Here is a 21,101-nt window from a genome sequence, read left to right as displayed (position 1 = left end):
TAAATGGAAAAGTAAAGTCACTATAGTCCCAGGGAACCATAGGGCTGCTTTCTCAACAGTTAGCTGATGTTGACCATTAGTGAGGTCAGTACCTAGGAACTGGTCCCAGCAAGTCTGGAAAAGACCTTATGCTCAAGTAGATGGTTGGTGTTGAATACTACCACCTCGTGGGGAGATGGTCAGTCTGGCAGGGAGAGGCCAGAGATTGATTTGGGTTTTAGACTGTGTTTTCTGGGAGGAAGAGTTTGATTATTAATGCTACAGCATGAAGATTTGAAAGCTCCCTGCCTAACCTCCTATCATCAGTTTTTAGATGTTCAGAGAATAGAAACTAAGTTATACTATCTTCAGAGTGAGCCTGAAAAGGTGACCCTGATCGACATTTTTAAAAAATCAGTCATAAGATCATCTATGCTTGTGGAACAACACATTGTGAAAAACATTTAAGTAATCTGGACAGTTTTGTTATTTTCTTTTATTTATCCCTTAGCTGTGTTTGTTTATCTGTCTGCTTTTTGTGGGAATAGGGCTGAAAACAAAAGTTGGTGCGTTTAAACATAGACATCAATTAGATTACTTTGTTCTTTAAGTTTTCTCTGGTAAAGATACTGAATAGCTGATAAATTACTAAGTCTTTTGTTTAAGCTTTTGAACGCATGTCTAGAATTGATTATTCTTAGAGTCTGTCATTGGTATTCAAACAATCTGGTTAGGAACTATTGGAGTCAATTTTGAGGGTCTTTGAAGGTTTTAATTTTACTGTATTATGAATAAAGAGGTAGAAAGATCGATTTTTTGACTGAACTTTTTGTTTTTACGCATGGGATATAGGTGTCGCTAGTTGGCCAGCATTTATTGCCTATCCCTCGTCATCTTTGAGAAGGTATTGTTGAGCTGCCTTCTTGAACTGCGGCATTCCACATGCTGTAGGTTGATCCACAATGCCCTTAGGGATTCCAGGATCTTGACCCAGTGACAGGAAAAGAACAATCACACATTTCCAAGTCAGGACGGTGAGTGTTTTCGAGAGGAACTTGCAGATGGTGGTGCTCCCTTATATCTGTTGCTCTTGTTCTTCTAGATAGAATGGTCATGGGTTTAGGAGGAGCCAAAGATCTGTGTTGAATTTCTGCAGTGCATTCTGTAGCTAGTACATGCTAGAGGGAGTGAACACTTGTGGGTGTGGTGCCAGCCAAGGGTGTTGTTTCGTCGGGTATGGTGTCAAGCTTTTGGAGTGTTGTTGCGGCTGCACTCATCCAGGCAAGTGGAGAGTAGTCCATCACACTCCTGATTTGTGCCTTGTAGATGGCGGTCAGGCTTTGGGAGTCGAGAGGTCAGTTACCCGCTGCAGCCTCTGACCTGCTCTTGTAAATATTATGTGTATCTGGTAAGTCCAGTTGAATTTCCGGTTGATGGTAACACCCAGGATGTTGATAGTGGGACAATGACTTGGAAATGTGTGATTGTTCTTTTCCTGTCACTGGGTCAAGATCCTGGAATCCCTAAGGGCATTGTGGATCAACCTACAGCATGTGGAATGCCGCAGTTCAAGAAGGCAGCTCAACAATACCTTCTCAAGGATGACGAGGGATAAGCAATAAATGCTGGCCAACTAGCGACACCTATATCCCATGCGTAAAAACAAAAAGTTCAGTCAAAAAATCGAACTTTCTACCTCTTTATTCATAATACAGTAAAATTAAAACCTTCAAAGACCCTCAAAATTGACTCCAATAGTTCCTAACCAGATTGTTTGAATACCAATGACAGACTCTAAGAATAATCAATTCTAGACATGCGTTCAAAAGCTTAAACAAAAGACTTAGTAATTTATCAGCTATTCAGTATCTTTACCAGAGAAAACTTAAAGAACAAAGTAATCTAATTGATGTCTATGTTTAAACGCACCAACTTTTGTTTTCAGCCCTATTCCCACAAAAAGCAGACAGATAAACAAACACAGCTAAGGGATAAATAAAAGAAAATAACAAAACTGTCCAGATTACTTAAATGTTTTTCACAATGTGTTGTTCCACAAGCATAGATGATCTTATGACTGATTTTTTAAAAATGTCGATCAGGGTCACCTTTTCAGGCTCACTCTGAAGATAGTATAACTTAGTTTCTATTCTCTGAACATCTAAAAACTGATGATAGGAGGTTAGGCAGGGAGCTTTCAAATCTTCATGCTGTAGCATTAATAATCAAACTCTTCCTCCCAGAAAACACAGTCTAAAACCCAAATCAATCTCTGGCCTCTCCCTGCCAGACTGACTATCTCCCCACGAGGTGGTAGTATTCAATGATAGTAACACAACAGAATTGTAAGGGGCGGTGGTTAGATTATCTCTTATTGGAGGTGATCATTGTTTGGTAAAACTGGTAAATTTTCCTGGTAATTTTTGCCCACTGAATAAGAATTGCAAATGCTTGGGTACCCTCTACCCTCTACAGTTGTTCAACTCTAACTGCCTTCCCAAAGATTATTGATAAGCATCTTCCTGAATTACAGTACTCTGTATGGGCTGGGTACACTCAACTGCTCTCAGAGAGGGAGTTCCAGGATTTTGACCCAGTAACACTGAATGAACAATAATATCATTCCAAATCAGAATGATGTGTGGTTAGGTGGGCAACTTGCAAATGACAGTGTTCTCAGTTAGTACTGCCCTGTCCTGCTAGGCAGCAGTGTCTTGCTTTTCAGGTAATAATCAAATCAGCATATCATTTTTCTACTTTGCATTTCTATACACCTAATTTAGGCTCATCATTTCCACCCATATTTCTGCCAGCTGGAGAAACGGATTGTCAAAGCGAGTTAGAAGGAAGTATTTTGGCCTCTGGGTTTTGGTTCAAACCAAAACTAGACTGAATGGGATTTCATGTTCCTGCCAGCTGGTCTGAATCCAATCTGAGTCTGGGCAATCTTAACCCAGTTTCCATTGGACACATGTCAACATTCTGAAGCTGCTTCTAATTTGCCACAATTGGCACACATTCTGCAGCCCTAATCAGATATGCAATGTGGAGGGAAAATAAGAAGCATGTTGATGGTATAGCAAGAACCCAGATGGAATGATTTATGAAGTTTTCTTCAGTAACAGCTCTACATTGTAACTAAACTCTGTTCTACCAGTCTATGGAGCAGGTAGAAACAATAGGCTTGGCATTTAGGGCTGCTGCAGCCAGGATCAGTGGGCTGAAGGCACCACCAGCACTGCCTGTTCCTTAGTCCAGTCCCACCATTGACCTGAGCACAGTGAGTCCTGGGCTCCCGTAATATGACCCTTATGTACCGCTCCCCCTCCCGATCCCATACCCCAGGTAGAAAACATGGGGAAGGAGGAGAGTGCTCAGCTACACGGGCAAGGGGTTAATTCTAAGGAAGAACCTCCTTCCTAATGACAGATGCCTCAATAAGGCACTCACTGTCTTTGAATGGGGAAACACACCACTGCAAACACACCACTGCAAACATCCTTTGGAAGTGCTCAAGTGTGTTCACCTGGATTTGTTTGCCCACTGCAATGTCAGTGTCATGGGTGGCAGGATGGGGCCTTTACCTAAACTAACAATCCAGTAAAACAGTGATCGTTCCATCATCACAGAATTGCATGAGGCATATTAGGAATAGTAATTACTGTTTTATAAACTGTTGCATTGTTTTGGAATTTTGGGGAAAAAAATTGATCAAAACAACGGCACTGCAAAAAAGGAGGAAGACAGACAAAAGGTAGTGACCGCACGGGAAGTGATTCAAATGGAGAAAGAAACCAACAGTGCTGGGTGACTGAGCAGTAACCTTACACAGCTGCAGCCTCTGCTGTTCGATTTCAAGTATCTCTGGACATCGGAGTTTGTCTAAGATAAATTAACAAACAGTGAAATTCACACCTGACCTGGGAGAATCTTGTGTGGCAGAGCTCACAGCACGGGGGCAGCTATGGGGCTTTTTAAAAGTGCAACCTTACCATTTATTTTGTAAAGCTACAACAGTGGGTAGACTGGGTTCTTTTTTAATTAAATGTTTTATTGAGATCTGTCTCTTGATCAAACTTTAAAACATAAAACAGAGGTGCTAAGTTAGCCTGGAGCAGTGATTTTTAGAGCACTAAGTCTGTGTAATTTTCTGGGTCTGTAGATAGTTAAGGTGCAAAAATGCCCTTTGGGAGAGTGATGTGCTCATCCTGTCAGGTGTGGGAGATTAGCGAGAGTATCCATGTTATTTATGATTATGTCTGCAGGAAGTGTGTTTGGTTGAGAATCCTATCGGATCACATGGCCAGATTAGAGTGGCAGTTAAAGACTATGAGGAATTTACAGAAGCTAGGGGCTGTGATGGATGGCTGAAGGAAGGGAAATAAACCACAGATTCAGTCAGGTAGATGGGTTACTGGCAGGAAAGGTAGGAGATGGAGGCAGGTAGTGCAGGAATCTCCTGTGGCTATCCCCATCTCAAACAAGTGTGCTGTTTTGGAAAATGTAAGGGGTGATGGACTCACAGGGGAACGTAGCACAGACAGCCAGGTTTCTGGTACTGAGACTGGCTCAAAAGTAACGAGGGGTACATCATATTCCAAGTGAGCGATTGCGATAGGGGAGTCATTAGTCATAGGCACAGAGGGATGGTTCTGGGGCTGACAATGAGAAATCAGAATGGTGTGTTGCCTCCCTGGTGCCAGGATATGTTGGAGAGGGTGCAGAATATTCTCAAAGGGGAGAGGGACCTGCAGGAGATCATAGTACACATTGTAACTAATGACATAGGAAGAGAAAAAGATGAGATTCTGAGGAAAGAATATAGGAAGTTAGGCAGGAATTTTAAAAAGTAGTTCCTCGAGGGTAGTAATATCTGGATTACTCCCAGTGTCACACGCTAATGAGACTAGGAATAGGAGGATGGAGCAGATGAATGTGTGGCTAAGGAACTGGTGCAGGGGAGAAGGATCCACATTTTTGGATCATTGGAATCTCTTCTGGGATAGTAGTGATCTGTATAAGAAGGACGGATTGTACCTGCTTTGGATGGGGACTAAATTACTAGCAGGGAGATTTGCTGGAGCTCCTCAGGAGGATCTAAATTAGTAATAGTGGTGGGGGTGGGCAGAGGGAGGTGCCATTGGTGGTAATGGTGGTTCCCTGGGAGATAGTAAGGAAAGTGATCAGTCTGAGACTGGTACAGTTGGGGAAAGGAGCAAGTCAAACAGTCAGGACAAACAGGAACAAAGCAGAGAACGAGGTAAGACTAATATATTAAACTGCATTTCTTTCAATGCAAAAGACCTAACAGGTAAGGCAGATAAACTCAGGGTATGGTTGGGAATATGGGACCGGGATATCATAGCAATTACAGATACGTGGCTCAGGGATGGACAGGACTGGCAGCTTAATATACCAGGTATAGATGCTACAGGAGGGATAGAAAAGGGGCTATAAAGGAGGAGGAGTGGCATTTTTGATGACGGATAACATTACAGCTGTACTTAGGGAGGATATTCCTGAGAATACACCGAAGGAAGTTATTTGTGTAGAACTGAGAAATAAGAAAGGGATGATCATCTTACTGGGATTGTACAATTGACTCCTCCCCCTCCAAGTGTCAGTGGGAAATTGAGAAACAAATTTGTAAGGAGATATCAGTTATCTACAAGAATAATAGGGTGGTTATGGTAGGGGATTTTAACTTTCCAAACATAGACTAGGACAGCTATAGTGTTAAAGGCTTGGATGGAGAGGAATTTGTTAAATGTGTACAAGAAAATTTTCTGATTCAGTATGTGGACGTACCTACTAGAGAAGGAGCAAGACTGGACCTACTCTTTGGAAATAAGGCAGGGAAGGTGATTGAGGTGTCAGTGGGGACCACTTTGGGGCCAGTGACCATAATTCTATTAGTTTTAAAATAGTGATGGAAAAGGACACAGACCAATTTTGATGGTATTAGGCAAGAACTGTCAAAAGTTGATTGGAGGTAGATGTTTGCAGGTAAAGAGATACTAGAAAATGGGGATCCTTCAAAATGAGAAAACGAGAGTCCAGAGACAGTATGTTCCTGCTGGGATAAAGGACAAGGCTGGTAGGTGCAGGGAATGCTGGATGACTAGAGAAATCAAGGTTTTGGTCAAGAAAATGAAGGCTTCATATGTCAGGTATAGACAGCAAAGATGGAGTGAATCCATAGAAGAGTACAAAGGAAGTCGGAGTATACTTAAGAGGGAAATCATGAGGGCAAAAAGGCAACATGAGACAGCTTTAGCAAATAGTGTTAAGGAGAATCTAAAGGGATTTTATAAATACATTAGGGACAAAAGGGTAACTAGGGAGAGAACAGGGCCCCTTAAAGATCAGCAGGGCTGCCTATGTGTGGAATTGCAGGAGATGGGAGAGATATTAAGCAACCATATTGCATCTGTGTTTACTGTGGAGAAGGATGTGGAAGATATAGAATGTAGGGAAATGGATAGCGACATCTTGAAAAATGTCCATATCACAGAAGAGGAGGTGCTGGACGTCTTAAAACACATAAAGGTGGATAAATACCTGGGACCTGATCAGGTGTAAGTTAAAAAATCTTTGGAAAGCTAGGGAAGTGATTGCTGGGCCCCTGGCTGAGATATTTGTATCATCGATAGCCACAGGTGTGATGCTGGAAGACTGGAGGTTGATTAATGTGGTGCCTCTATTTAAGAAAACTGGTAAGGAAAAGCCCAGGGAACTATAAACCGGTGAGTCTGACATCGGTGATGGGCAAGTTGTTCGAGGAAATCCTGAGGGACAGAATTTACATGTATTTGGAAAGGCAAGGACTGATTAGGGATAGTCAACATGGCTTTGCGTGTGGGAAGTCATGTCTCATTAACTTGATTGAGTTTTCGAAGAAGTAATGAAGAAGATTGATGAGGGCAGAGCGGTGAACAAGATCTATGTGGACTTCAGTAAGGCATTCAACAAGGTTTCTCATAGTTAGCAAGGTTAGATCACATAGAATACAGGGAGAACTATCCATTTGGATACAGAACTGGCTGATACAGAGGGTGGTGGTGGAGGGTTACTTTTCAGACTGGAGGCCTGTGACCAGGCCATGCCACAAGGTTCAGTGTTGGGTCTGCTGCTTTTCATTATTTATATAAATGAATTGGATGTGAACATAGGGAGTATGGTTAGTAAGTTTGCAGATGACACCAAAATTGGAGGTGTAGTGGACAGTGAGGAAGGTTACCTCAGAATACAATGGGATCTTGATCAGATGGGCCAATGGGCTGAGGAGTGGCAGATGGAGTTTAATTTAGATAAATGCGAAGTGCTGCATTCTGGAAAGGCAAATCAGGACAGGACTTAGACACTTCACGGTAAGGTCCTGGAAAGTGTTGCTGAACAAACAGACCTTGGAGCACAGGTTCATAATTCCTTGAAAGTGGAGTTGCAGCTAGACAGGATAATGAAGGCAGCATTTGGTATGCTTACATTTATTGGACAGTGCATTGAGTATAGCAGTTGGGAGGTCATGTTACAGCTGTACAGGACATTGGTTAGGCCACTTTTGAAATACTGTATGCAATTCTGGTCACCCTGTTAAAGGAAGAATGCTGTGAAACTTGGAAGGGTTCAGAATAGATTTACAAGGATGTTGCTGGGATTGGAAGGTTTGAACTATAGGGAGAGACTGAATAGGCTGCGGCTATTTTCCCTGGAGCGTCAGAGGCTGAGGGATGACCTTATAGAGGTTTGTAAAATCATGAGAGACATGGATAGGGTAAACAGAGAAGGCCTTTTCCCTTGGGTTGGGGAGTCAAAAACTAGAGGGCATAGATTTAAGGTGAAAGGAGAAATATTTAAAAAGGACCTAAGGGGCAAGTTTTTCACACAGACAGTGGTTCATATATGGAATGAGCTGCCAGAGGAAGTAGTGGAGGTTGGTACAATTACAACATTTAAAAGACATCTGGATGAGTATATGAATAGGAAGGGGTTAGAGTGATGTGGGCCAAATGCTGGCAAATGGGACTAGATTAATTTAGGAGATCTGGTCGGCATGGATGAGTTGGGCTGAAGGGTCTGTTTCCAGGCTGTACAACTCTGTGACTCTGTGACTGTACTTGGGTTCATTTAGGAATCAAGCCATAACTTAAGTACCAATAAATGTTTCCCCCAACGTTAAATAGTCATTTAATAATTATTTGTTTTACAAATACAATATGTTGAATGAAGAATAGAAAAATTATTGCAATTGGTTTTCAAAGCCAAACTGTTAAGAAAGCCATTAGAAATAGGAATAGGAGTAGACCATTCAGCCCTCTAAGCTGACTCCACCATTTAATAGGATCATGGCTGAGCCGACATTCCTCACATTCACTTTCCTGCCCTTTCCCCATAACCCTGGATTCTCTGACTGATCAAGAATTTATCTGTCTATCTATCTCAGCCTGCACCCACAGCTCTCTGTGGCAAGGAACTCCAAAGACTCTCAATCTTCAGAGAAGAAATTCCTCCTCATCTCAGTCTTAAATTGGTGCCCCTTTATTCTGAGACCTTGTCCTCTGTTCTAGACTGTCCCATGAGGACAAACATCCTCTCAGCATTTGGCCTGTCAAACTCTTTCAAAATCCTACATGTTTCCAATGAGATCACCTTTTATTCTTCTAAATTCCAATGCATACAGTCCCAACCTGCTTAGCCTTTAGTCATTAGACAATCCCTCCATAATGGGGATCATCCCTGTGAACCTTCACTGAATGGCCTCCAATGAAATAATATATTTTCTCAAATAAGGGGACCAAAACTGCTCACAGTACTCCAGATGTGGTCTCAGCAGGATCTTGGGCAGTTGCAGTAAATCTTCACTACTCTTATAGTCCAACCCTTTGAAATAAGGGCCAATATTCCATTTGCCTTCCTGATTACCTGCTGCACCTGTGTGCTAGCTTTCTATGTTCCATGCACAAGTACCCCCAAGTCCTTTTTTGTTGTGGTATTCTGCAGTTAGTCCAACTCAAATAATATTCTGACCTTTGGTTCCCCCTTCCAAAATGAGCAACTTCACACTTTCCCACATTATACTCCATTTGCCAACTTTTTGCCCACTTACATATTTGCACAATTAGCAACAGTACATTCACGTCCTTCCTCTGAGCCATTAATACATATTGTAACCAGTCACAATCCCAGCACTGATCCCTGTGGAACCCCACTGGTTAGAGGTCACCAACCTGTAAAAGTTGCTGTTTCCTGCCTATTAGTCAATTCTCTATCCATGCAAAGATACTACCTCTAGCACCATGGGCTCTTATCTTATGACATAACCTTTTATGAGGTACTTTGTCAAGCATCTGCTTGAAGTCCAAATACAACACATCTACCAGTTCCCCTTGATCCACTGTGGTTCAGACTTCCTCATAAAACTCTTAAAAATTGATCTAGCATAATTTACTACACTGACACTGCTTGATTCGACTGTTATTTTCCCAAACATGCCAGTACTTCCTTAATAATTGATTCTAACATTTTTCCAACAACAGATGTTAGGCTAATCAGCCTAAAGATACCCAGTTTTTGTCTCCCTCCATTGTTGAAAAGGGGTGTCACATTGGAAGGAGTTGCAGAATTGGAAAATTGCCAGACTCCAAGGATTTGTGGAAGATTACAATCAATTTATCCACTATCTCTGTAGCTACTTCCTTTAGGATCACAGGGTTCAAGCTATCAGGGCCAGGGGACTTATCTGGCTTTCACCCCATTAGTTTGTCTACTACTACTTCTCTAGTGATGGTGATGGTATTTAATTCCTTCTCCACATTAGTGGTATTAATGGGATGTTCTAAGTATCTTCCACCATAAAGACTGATGCAAACCTTTGTTATACTGTTTCAGAACACATGCTTTTGGAATCCAATGTAGCTACACTAAACATACAAAGGGCTCTGATTGTTCAGAGTTTTTCATGTTGCTATAGAATGTACTCTAGTTATGAACAAGTCCTCTTAAATCTTTAATGGAAAAAGGAAAGGGCTGGAGAAAGTCAATAGGTCTGGCAGCCTCTGTGGAGAGAGAGAGAGACAGAGATAAGATTGCATTTGATATGACTCTTCTTCAGAAATTCTTAAATCTGTATCTTCAAAAAAATGGCAATGATTTACAAAATTAAATATTACAAGTATTCACATTTGTGACTTAAAAGAAGTGCAAAGAAATCTTCACGCATAAAAGAAACTGTAAAACATTGATGCTGCTTGGCCTGCTGTGTTCATCCAGCCCTGCACCTTGTTGTCTCTGTAAAACATTAGTGCCCATTTTAATAGCTTGGTTACAACACATGCTAAAGTATAAGCATGTTAAAAATGTTGATAAAAATACTCTTTTCATCATCACATAATTAAAAATAATACATTTTTAAATAATCTCCTTCTAATTTGAATAGTTGATGGGCTGACAACATCATTTTTGAAGCCACACATATTCAGGATGGGATATGTGGACAAATTGAGTGTTCAGCTTTGCAAACAATTACATTGATAATAATGTCAGTAATGGGTCCTAAACAGCACCTTCTAAACTGATGAACTGTGCCACCCAGATTGACAAAGTCATCAAGTGCACAGCTGCACCATGTGCTGGCTTTCTCCGAGCAACACATCACCTTGACTTAGAACTGTACAGTTTTTACTGTTGCTGAGTCAAATCCTGGCATTTCCTTGCTAAAAGCCCTAAGAGTGTACCTGCACAGGATGGACTGGAGTGGTTCAAAAAAACAGCTCACCACTGCATTCTCAAACGCAATTAGGGATGGGTAACAAATGCTGGCCTTGCCAGAGATGCCCATATCCCATGGAAGAATAAAAGAAAGTTAATGTCTGTATAGTAATGAGGTTTTAAATGTTTCCTTAAATTTAATGACTAAAATTGGAGCAGAAGTGTATAAAATAATAAAAGCCCCCTCGACGAAATAAACACAATTATTCATTTATATAACTGCATGCAGAATGAACTAAATAAATAAGCACACAGAATTAGGCTCTAGTTGCAATTAGTGAGAATGCATTGTAGTTATACTTCTTGTGAAACTGTAATTCTGTACATTTGTCCTACAGATGTCTTTACGTCTGGTAAAAATCAGACTCTGAGGAAATGATAATATTTCACAATTACAAATTTTTTCTATCACAGTCACTGATTGGGGCTCTGATCAGCTGCAATTATTTCCTCACTGTAAGCACCAAAACCAATTAATTCAGAAATGGCAGAACCACTCAAGCTGCTCCAATAACCATAAAAAGGAACAGTGGATCTTGAGAATCTTGCTACCTTGTCAAGCTGGAAAGTTAACAATCGGCATAAATATCTTGCCTTTCAGTTTGGGATGAAGTCATAACATTTTGTTAGAATAGAATTAGATATATAAACAAAATGATAATGGGGAATGATAATTGGCAATTTTTTTACAGGAACGTAATCCCTTTTAAGACTAATGCAAAAACAGCTATTCTGACACATCACTGAATGTGATCTTGTTGTATTCCATTGATTATAAATGTACAGACAACACATTTGAATGCTGAAACTATTTGGAAATACAATAGAGCGAATGTGAGTTATAGAGGCATAGAGTTACAAGGCATGGAAAAAGATGCTTTGGTCCAACTCGTCCACGCCGACCAGACATCCCAATCTGACCCAGTCCCATTTGCTAGCATTTGGCCCATATCCCTCTAAACCCTTCCTATTCATGTACCCAACCAGATGCCTTTTAAAAGTTGTAATTGTACCAGCCCTCAATTCCTCTGGCGGCTCATTCCATACATGCACCACGCTCTGTGTGGAAAAAGTTACCCCTCAGGTCCTTTTTAAATCTTTCCCCTCACACCTTAAACCTATGCCCTCTAGTTTTTGACTCCCTCCCCCTGGGAAAAAGACCTAGGCTATTCACCTTATCCATGCGCCTCATGATTTTATAAACCTCTATAAGATTACGCCTCTGCCTTGATTTGATCCAACACTCTAAATTCTTGCATCAGTTAACCTGCATAGAATTAATTTATCAAAAAGAATTAAATGGCAAGTGAAAGCAAAGCACTTCCTCCTGCATAAGTTGTACCTAGCAGTACACACAGAGCCAGAACTGTAAGTAAGTTGTCGGTCTGCATTTTTGGACATAAAGGCTATGGAAAGGAAAATGAAACAGTGTTCTACAAAATAATGAGTAGCCAAACTTGTCGAATTAGCAATAGCAACACAAATCGAAATTGAGGGTCATTTATAATGGAATCACACACCATACTACTCTATGAAGGATGAAGTAGCATTTCCATGGATGGTCTACTGATCACCGATTTTAATTTCAGCATGAGATGAATGGAAATCCGGCAGTCTTACAATATTTCATGAAAGTTTTGGTACCTTTTTCTGCTGAAGTTGCAGCGAAGATCAGGCAAAGAGTTTGGAAGAAGAAACTTCCAAATAGTGCTCCATCAACACTGTTGATTTTACAGTTGATGTATGCCCAACACGTTCATTAATTCACTCCTTGTTCCTCTCTCCTGAGATCGCTGCACTCTCTTTTTAAATTACATGTAAATCAAAATGATTTATGAACATCTCCAGAACCCTGGCATTAATTTTAAAGGAATGCTGTGGGATTTTTTAAAAATGTTTTATTTATTTTAAAGACATGCATTTTTTTTTCTCAATGCTTTAACATTTGAATGTCTTGACTTCTCGCTAAGATTTGGTTCAGTGAAATAATAAAGAAAACATAAAGGGAGTAAAAAAACCAATGGAAAATTTTAGGAAAATCTCAGTTATGCAACAGGTCATGAATGCACCTGAACTAAAAGTTAGGCCAGAACTTTTGCTCCCAGATCAGGAGCACAGAGTCGAGATAATTCCCAACTCTGCAAATCCAACCCGGAAAAAAGTCCCCCAGAAGTTAAGACTTCTTTTTATGGATTAGGGTTGTAGGGGGTAATGTTATGTGCATTGTGGCCATTGCTAACATGGTAGAAATAAAGTTAATACTTGAAAATTAATCTCATGATCATGACGATACTATGGCTTTAAGAGGTGCAATGCTCACTTCTTGCAATGGGCTTCCAGCCTGATAGTGTTGTGAGCTCATTGAGTTGAACTTTTAGCCTCAAATACACACTTACACTCCTTAATCTGCTGGCGAGCACAGAGGCAACTTATTAAGTGTCTGCCTCCTTGCAGGTTATGCCAGAAAAGCTACTGACAACTAAAGAGACCTGCGAGCCTGATGCCTTGTCCTGAAACCTACCAGAAAATTCATCCCTATGTATCTGATTGGTCTAAAGGATTGTCTGATTTCTTTTGTCATGATCTAATCAACTTGGTTTATTTATGTGGAATGTTTTCAATGGATTCATCCTAGTTTCTTATCTCAATTACACTGTTGCGTTTTTGGTTAATTTGTGTTTCAAATTTCAGTGGTCTGACTCCAAAAACATTTGGCCACATTTTGTTAACTGTACATAATAATTAATGGGTACATTTTCAATTAGCATAAAACATAAAGGGAGCAAAAAGTATTTGGAAAATTATAGGAAAATCTCGTTATGCAATGGATCGTGAATGCATTTGAACTAAACTCTGTGGCAGAACTTTATTTATTCCCAAGATTTAGATTAAATTTTCTTTCATTTGAATGGAAAAAATAGCATCATTCCTTGTCAATGCTGCGATTGGATCAATTATTAGATTGTCAGATGTGATCCCACTGTAAATTATATATGCAGTGGGAAGAGGAGGAAAAACACAAATACAAATGCTGTATAATGCCAAATGTACAAGGTAGCCTGAAGCGAACAGTATTTGCTGTGTGAAAACAAAAAAGGTGAAAAATAAAGTTTCTTTCTTTTGAAAATGCTGGGTTTTTTATCCCCCAATTCCAATTTCTGAGGCAAAATTTGGATTATTCCATATTTCGACAAACTTACAAGCAACCAGATTGTCGTATGCATTGACAACTATTGTTTCTTCATTAAAAGGGATTTAAACCATTACAAATTCAGCAATTAAAATAAATCTAAACAATGAAAAACTGGAAAGATTAGCAGCACACCCTAAGCATGCTTCAAAGAAAGAGATAGAAACACCCGGGAAATTAAGGGGAATGATTTAGCAATTTATCGTATGCATTTATTACCCATATGTACTTCGATCTGAAGCAATAATCTGAGTTTTTACATGTGATAATTACATTAGTTGACATGTAGGGAATCCTGAATAGCTTAGTCATATCAGATAAAGTACAACAAAGGGCTCACCTTGCCACACAAGAGGTTCATACCTAAGAAAGCCAGATAGGACTTTGTTCACAACCCTGCCTGTTAATGATTTTCTAATTACCAGGTACTGGAGTTATCCTCCACAAAAATGCCCAAGAGCAGGGTGTTGCCAGGCATTGTCAAGCCAACTGACAGGACTATTTTTGGTTCTGTCTACTCCAGTCCTGGCCCCAGGGATGGGGTAAAATTCAAGCCCAAGATGTCTGAACTAGATTCCATTCTACCACCATCTTCTCTTTATTCTGCTGTCATTGAGGTGCATGGGCAGAATTCCACAATTTCCTGAAGTGAATTCCACATTTTCCTGAAGTGAATTCCACTCCCTCTGGTTCTAGGTTTGTTCCAACTTATATTTTACCACTGCTTTCTGAAGAGAATGTACAGACTGCTTCTACTGGATTCCATAGGCTCTTTCTGCACCCCGAATGGGATTCATGCTTTATTTGGTCCATTCCATTTAATTTCTATGTTTCTCTGATACTTTTTCCATGCTCTCTAATCTGCTGCCATACACTTGAATCTGGTGGACATTGAAACTAGTCTGCTGTAAAGCCTGTTGTACCACCCGTTACCGGAATGAGTTAAAGCAGCTTAAAGTACCTTGATATTTCTAATTTTGCATAGTGTTCATCATTTTTCATCTGCTGTTCGAACCAGCTCAGTTCAACTGTTTTGGTCCATTGGGTTCATCATTACCATTTCCCTGTGCATCTGCTGATCCACTATAACAACACTAGAACCTCATAGCTCCTCTGAAAATCAAGATCAACTTCTGTTGGATCATGGTGGGCTTTCCACACCTCTTCATTCCAATGACTTCATAACTCACTTACATGATATCCTGCCTGTCAAATGGTCCTTAGAAATAGACCCTTTTCACAAATGATTGTGTTCTGGCCATGAACCCACACAGTTTACAAGCCAACTCTGACAAACTGCAGGCATCAAATTTTGACATATTTTAACTGTCCTCTATTTGTAATCATCATTCTCTTTCGTACACAAAAGCTTGGTGATTCTGGGCAAGCACAGAATTGGCACCAATTTCCAACACATTAGAAATGTCCAAGTTTTGAAGTCAATTGCAAATCGAGATCGAAGCTATCAAAAACTATTTCATATCGAGGAGGAGCGCTTTCAGTTTATCAGCCAAGAAACCTGTGCTCTTTATCCAAACTGGATGTAAATACCTCTCCCAGATTAAAGGGCAAAACTTTGGAAAACTCTGTTGTCATGTATCCTAAATGGTACATTAACTTTTCGATGAGTAAATACTTTTAGATACATAAATTTTACTTAATATATTTAAGCAAATTATAGCAAGCTCTGTTGTCAGCTCTGGAAAAACAACTGGGCACTAAGCCTCCTAAATGAAAGTAGTATCCTTGATTCAATTTAGAAAAGGTGCATTCCAATCTTCCCTTTAAACTGCATGGCTGTGCAGTACCCCAAAAGTTCCTGTGCAATTCAAGATCAAGTTGGCACATTAATACATTTCTCATGCAGTTCCAAATGCTCAAAGTTAAAGGTGCCACATACACAATAAAATGCTTTGCATGTCAAAAACAATTAGATCGGTTGTTACTTGGGAGACAAAATGATGCTTTAGCTAATGAGGGAAAAGCTCACCACTGGCCTGAGCTTCAGATCAGTTTGCCACCAAGATCCTGACCCTGAACAATTTTGAGAATATTCAAGTGTCATTAATTATCTGTAATTATGTGGCCTATTAAGGCCCATTCCCACACCAATTGGAATTTCCAGTCACCAATGTGGGCAGCTCATAGTGGCCTGGACCAGGATCATACTGTAGCCTTTGTTTTTAAGAAAAGCAAATTACCTGCACTTTTGTCTTGCTGTTAATATGTTCATTTTGCCAGCTCCCATCTTGGAAGGTTGTGCTGCCAATCCCGAAGTACTGGACAGTACCCTCCAGTACGTCAACTGGCAATCTCGATTTGAGGGCAAGCCCATTCCCTGGCTTTTAATTGGCTGGAGTGTTGAAGATTTCAGTGAATAGACCAAATGTACGCTGTGTGAGGTCAAATCCCGGAACTATCCCACATTTTTAGTTCATGATCACAGATTAAAAATCCAGCTTGTGAAGTGTGAATGCACTTCAAAAATGTATACTTCATGTAAAAGAACAGATTGATTAAATCAGGCAAAATAGTGGGGTGGGGAATTAGATTACTGATAATCCACATTATCACTATTCAAATGCAACCAATTTCCCCAGCACTCACCAAAGTAATTGAGCACATGACACTAGACCATAACTGGTTTTACTATTGAAAGAAACTGGGGTGAATAAACAATTTGTAAAGTACTTATCTCTAAATAAGTTTCATATCACGTGCCATGAGGATCCCCAAGTTCACATTCAGATTTGTCATTTGGTATGCTTAATCTAAAAGAAATTTCAAGGTTCGCCAGAAATTTTCCTTAAATCTACTCCAAATGCATTTTCACTGCACAAATCACACTTAGCAAGGTCTTCCTCAGGTGTTTCCATCCATATTTCAAATATAATAAATCTTGCATATGTATTGGATTAATCCTCTTTTGTCCCACAACCGCTTGGTTATTTTTTTTCAACTCAAATAACAGTATTCATTCAAATATTCATATGACAAAGACAGGACAAAAAAAGATGTTCAGCCTTCACCAATAAAATTTCTAAGAAAGCACAATACAAGAATGATTCATTAAGTGAAACATAGCAAGAAGCAGCTGCTTTGACATCCGTGTTAATTCATTCAGGCCTTACCTATTACTCTAAGCATGCAAAATGGGGCAAATTTTGTTTTTATTAAGCTTGGACTGTAAAATCAAGCTGAAAGATCATGTGTTCATAATGAAGTTAGCATATTTCTCAATTAATTTAAATTGCACAAGTGAACTCGTCCCTGCCTAATCTTTCTCCGCATCCTGCACTTGTAAGATCTAATGAGAAGAAAATCTTCCGCTACAAATCCAAACAAAAAATTCACACTTCATAATCAGCATGGGAGCTGCAATTTAAGTTACTAACTTGCAGATTAGGATACAAATCATATACGACAATCAAGCCAACATCCAAACTTTAAATCAATTGACACATTCTAACTCTAAATTAAAAAGTCATTGTCCATAGTTACAAACTTGGTCAATCTTCTCAATGCTGAAGACTACAACAGTTATTAGTGGCTGAGTAATTTGGTTTCCATTTGTCTCTAATTCCTTTCTCATCTGTTTTTGATGTAGCTGCTTTATATACTTCACAATGATTTTGTCAGGCAGATCATGCATTTAAATTTTTCAAAGATCAGTAATGAAATTAATCCCTCATTTAATCCTTTTCTTTTCTAGTGTATTAAGGCAATAATATTCATTCAATCAAGAAATCTAAACACAAAAGAAAATTGGAACAGTGTATCACATGCTTTTCTTCTTACTCAGAAAGTGGATTTATGGTATGATGTATCATTCTTACACAGATACACAGAGAAAAACACACTGGAAACACTGATGTTGAAAAATGTATACTTTTAAATTTATGGTGTGGAGTTACATTATGTGTGGAGTTGCTGATGATTAATTTCTGGGGAACTTGCTTATGTTGGCCGAACAGTTCAACTGGATCAATCTTGAGTTCTAGATTACTCAGTTCACTAAAGTTGATGAACACAAGTTCACTCACAATAAAGGATGCAAAAAATTGAATTCTTGTGTCAGCTGTCATTTAATCTTAAGCATCTTCAGCTTTGCTCATAATTATCTCTTATCTTTATCTTTAGCTCTTAAAATTGTTCCCTTTTGCTCACCTTCTTTATAAGTTAAGACACCTGTAGAGCACCATATTTTATGAAAGACACAGTTTTTTCAATCTCATCTGAGTTATGTGAAGTAAACAACTCTTCTTAGCTAACTTCCTAGATCCAAGAATATGTTGTATGGTATCATGGGTTTTATTAAATAAATGGCAGCAAACATATAGTTCCGAAAAGAAAAAGACAAAGCAGTTCCCCAAATTACAACAGCATCTTTGGAGTCACAATGACCAGAGGTCAAATTGAACCAGTAATTTCAGCAACACAAGCAAAGCAATGATCTATAGCGCATTTTGAAGTGACTGGCTCATCTCCTAACCCTGTTCATTGACTACCAGGCTCAAGTCAGCCATGTGATGCATGGTTGCATCCGTTACAACATTCAAGAAGTTCAGCATCATTCAAGACCAGTTTGATCAGCAGACCCTAAGAAAGAACCCAATCATCCACAAGCAGTGCGATGGTACTGTTATAGATGCAATGTATAGCACCTACAGGATGCACTGAAACAAATCTTCAAGCTAACTTTAATGACATTGTCAAGCCCCAGAAAGAATGTTTTAAAAAATAAGACTATGGAAAGAGCAACATTTTCACGTTCGTATCAAGTGGCGCACAACTCTAGCTTGGTAATAACACACAACTTCAATGTCACTAAATCAAAATCTTGTGATTCCCAACTGAGTACCACTGATAGTGCATCATCACAACATGATACAATACATCAAGGCTAGGGGCCACCTTCATGTTCACATGATGGTGAGAGATGGACAGTAAATGCACCCTTGTCAATGTCAACTTTGCTTTTAAGTATAGTAGAAATCAGATAAAAACATGGATCAATAGACTGCAAAATTACCTACAATGCTGGGGAATTCATGATTCCCAGAAATATATTCCTATCCAAGTTAGTACAAGTACATCTATTGCAGCAGTTTTTAATTGTCTGACACAATTGGTAAACTCACCTTTAAAGTATAGGCATAATGGTACTCATAAATTCACAAAATTTGTCTTTTGAAATCACTAATGAATTTCCCCATTGTTTTCTTGTAATGATTATGACTGCAATTGCAAGAAAATAGTGGATATGCTGTTGCATCAACAATCCTCTTCTCAAAGTGATTGTCTAACTGTAGCATTTATTTCCAATGCCTATTTTACCACGGAAATAACTTTATATCTATTATTTCATGGCCCTTTAAGTCTTATCTCATGGATATTATGATGCTTATTACCCACAGTCAACCATGAGGGGCTTTTGGAGTGCTGCTCATTCATCCGGTGAAGGAGCCTGATGAAGGAGCTGTGCTCTGAAAACTTGTGATTTCAAATAAACCTGTTGGACTATGACCTGGTGTCGAGTGACTTCTGACCTTGCCCACCCCAGTCCAACATCGGCACCATGAGGGGGAAATTCTGGGAAGATCTGCTCATAGATTTTTAAAAAACCAGCTAAATTCAGGTGTCTTATAAATCAGATAAATTCTATAACAGTATCATGTATCGACCTGACTAGAGGCAAGACTGATTTAAATTTTATTTGATTGTCTGAGATGTTCTGCTATTACAAGTTTCAGCTTTAACCTGCATCGCAAGTGCACATTTAAATATTTTTAAAATGTTATGAGGGCTTCTGCCTCTACAATCCTTACAGGAAGTGAATTCCAAACTCCCATCACCCTTTCTTCACACAAATAATCAACCATCACAGTCAAAACTCCCACTTTAAAGTTGTTTGACCTTTCATACCTCAACCAACACACAATATTTAGCTTAGAAATCTTCCTTGTTTTCAGTATTTGAAATTTACTCCCAAGAGGATAACAAGATGACAATTTACAGTACTTACTCTGGCAATCTTGACAAGATGCCTGCACTGATGGAAGTCAGTGCATCATTTATTCGAAATACAGTTTTGCCCTTCTGAAACCAGGTGACAACCAGCTCAATGATCATCAGACCCACAAAATACGGTGTTGCCTACAAAACATAACCGAGAATTTTTATTAATTCATCTTTTGCTCAAACAACATATTTGCATCACCGAGCTGCTAATGAGTGACTTACAGTAGCAAAAGAACTACATTTCAGACATTCAACAATTTCCAGCGTTCTACTCTTTGGAGACTAGTAGTTACAGTGGAGTGTACAGTAGAGATGATGTTTCAGTTTTTGATAGTTTAGGGCGACAATAAGACAATGCATATAAATTAGTAATTGTACAATTCATTTCACATATTTTGAAATACAATAATAAGCTAGATACAACACGCAGGACCCAACAAGCATTAATAGAGGAAGTGAGAAATAAGTTAAGACACAGTAATTAGATGATGTTGAGCTTGAGTTTTAAATGGTTATAGGAGAAGGGAAAGACTAAAGAAGTTTCCGGGTTTTAAGATCCAGAAGCAGAATAGTTTGGAGTTGAAGATTGAGGGGCAAGTCCAAATTTGAAACAAGTGAGAAAAGATTGTACATGTCCCACATAATATTGAGATGCAAAGATGTAAAATTATGCCCTAAATCTTCCTTAGTTTTAAAATAAATGGGTTCAAGCTCCTGCCAAACAAGTTGATCTAGAAATTTTAGTCACAATCAGTGAGTATGTTTATGCCTACACAGGCTGGAGTTTAGAAGTATGAGAGGAGACCTAATTGAGGAAATAGGAGCAGGAGTAGGCCATCTGGCCCATTGAGCCTGCTCCACCATTCAATAAGATCATGGCTGATCTTTTTGCAGACTCAGCTCCACTTACCTGCCCACTCACCATAACCCTTAATTCCCTTACTGTTCAAAAATCTATCCATCTTTGCCTTAAAAGATAGAAAGTATGGAAGATACTGAAGGGATTGACAAAGTCAATGGAGAAAAGATGTTTCCTCATGCGGGGGATTCTAGAATGAGAGGTTATAATTTTAAGACGAGGGGTGGCAGATTTAAAACTTAGATGAGGAGAAATTACTTCTCTGAGGGTTGTAAATCTGTGGAA

The 21,101-nt window shown here is 39.3% G+C and overlaps 1 protein-coding gene across 1 annotated transcript in view; it reads right to left on the bottom strand.

Moving 5' to 3' along the window:
• Nucleotides 1-21,101, bottom strand: part of agmo (alkylglycerol monooxygenase) — a 343,652-nt gene that overhangs the window by 293,221 nt on the left and 29,330 nt on the right. Inside the window, exon 2 of the mRNA XM_048612759.1 lies at nucleotides 19,962-20,092. Coding sequence (XP_048468716.1) covers nucleotides 19,962-20,092 — 131 coding nt within the window. The remainder of the gene's footprint in view (nucleotides 1-19,961; nucleotides 20,093-21,101) is intronic.

This window comes from Rhincodon typus, chromosome 2 (genome assembly GCF_021869965.1).
Source record: "Rhincodon typus isolate 14 chromosome 2, sRhiTyp1.1, whole genome shotgun sequence".
NCBI lineage: Eukaryota > Metazoa > Chordata > Chondrichthyes > Orectolobiformes > Rhincodontidae > Rhincodon > Rhincodon typus.
Note: the sequence above shows the minus strand (reverse complement) of the source record. Positions and strands in the feature narration are given on the sequence as shown.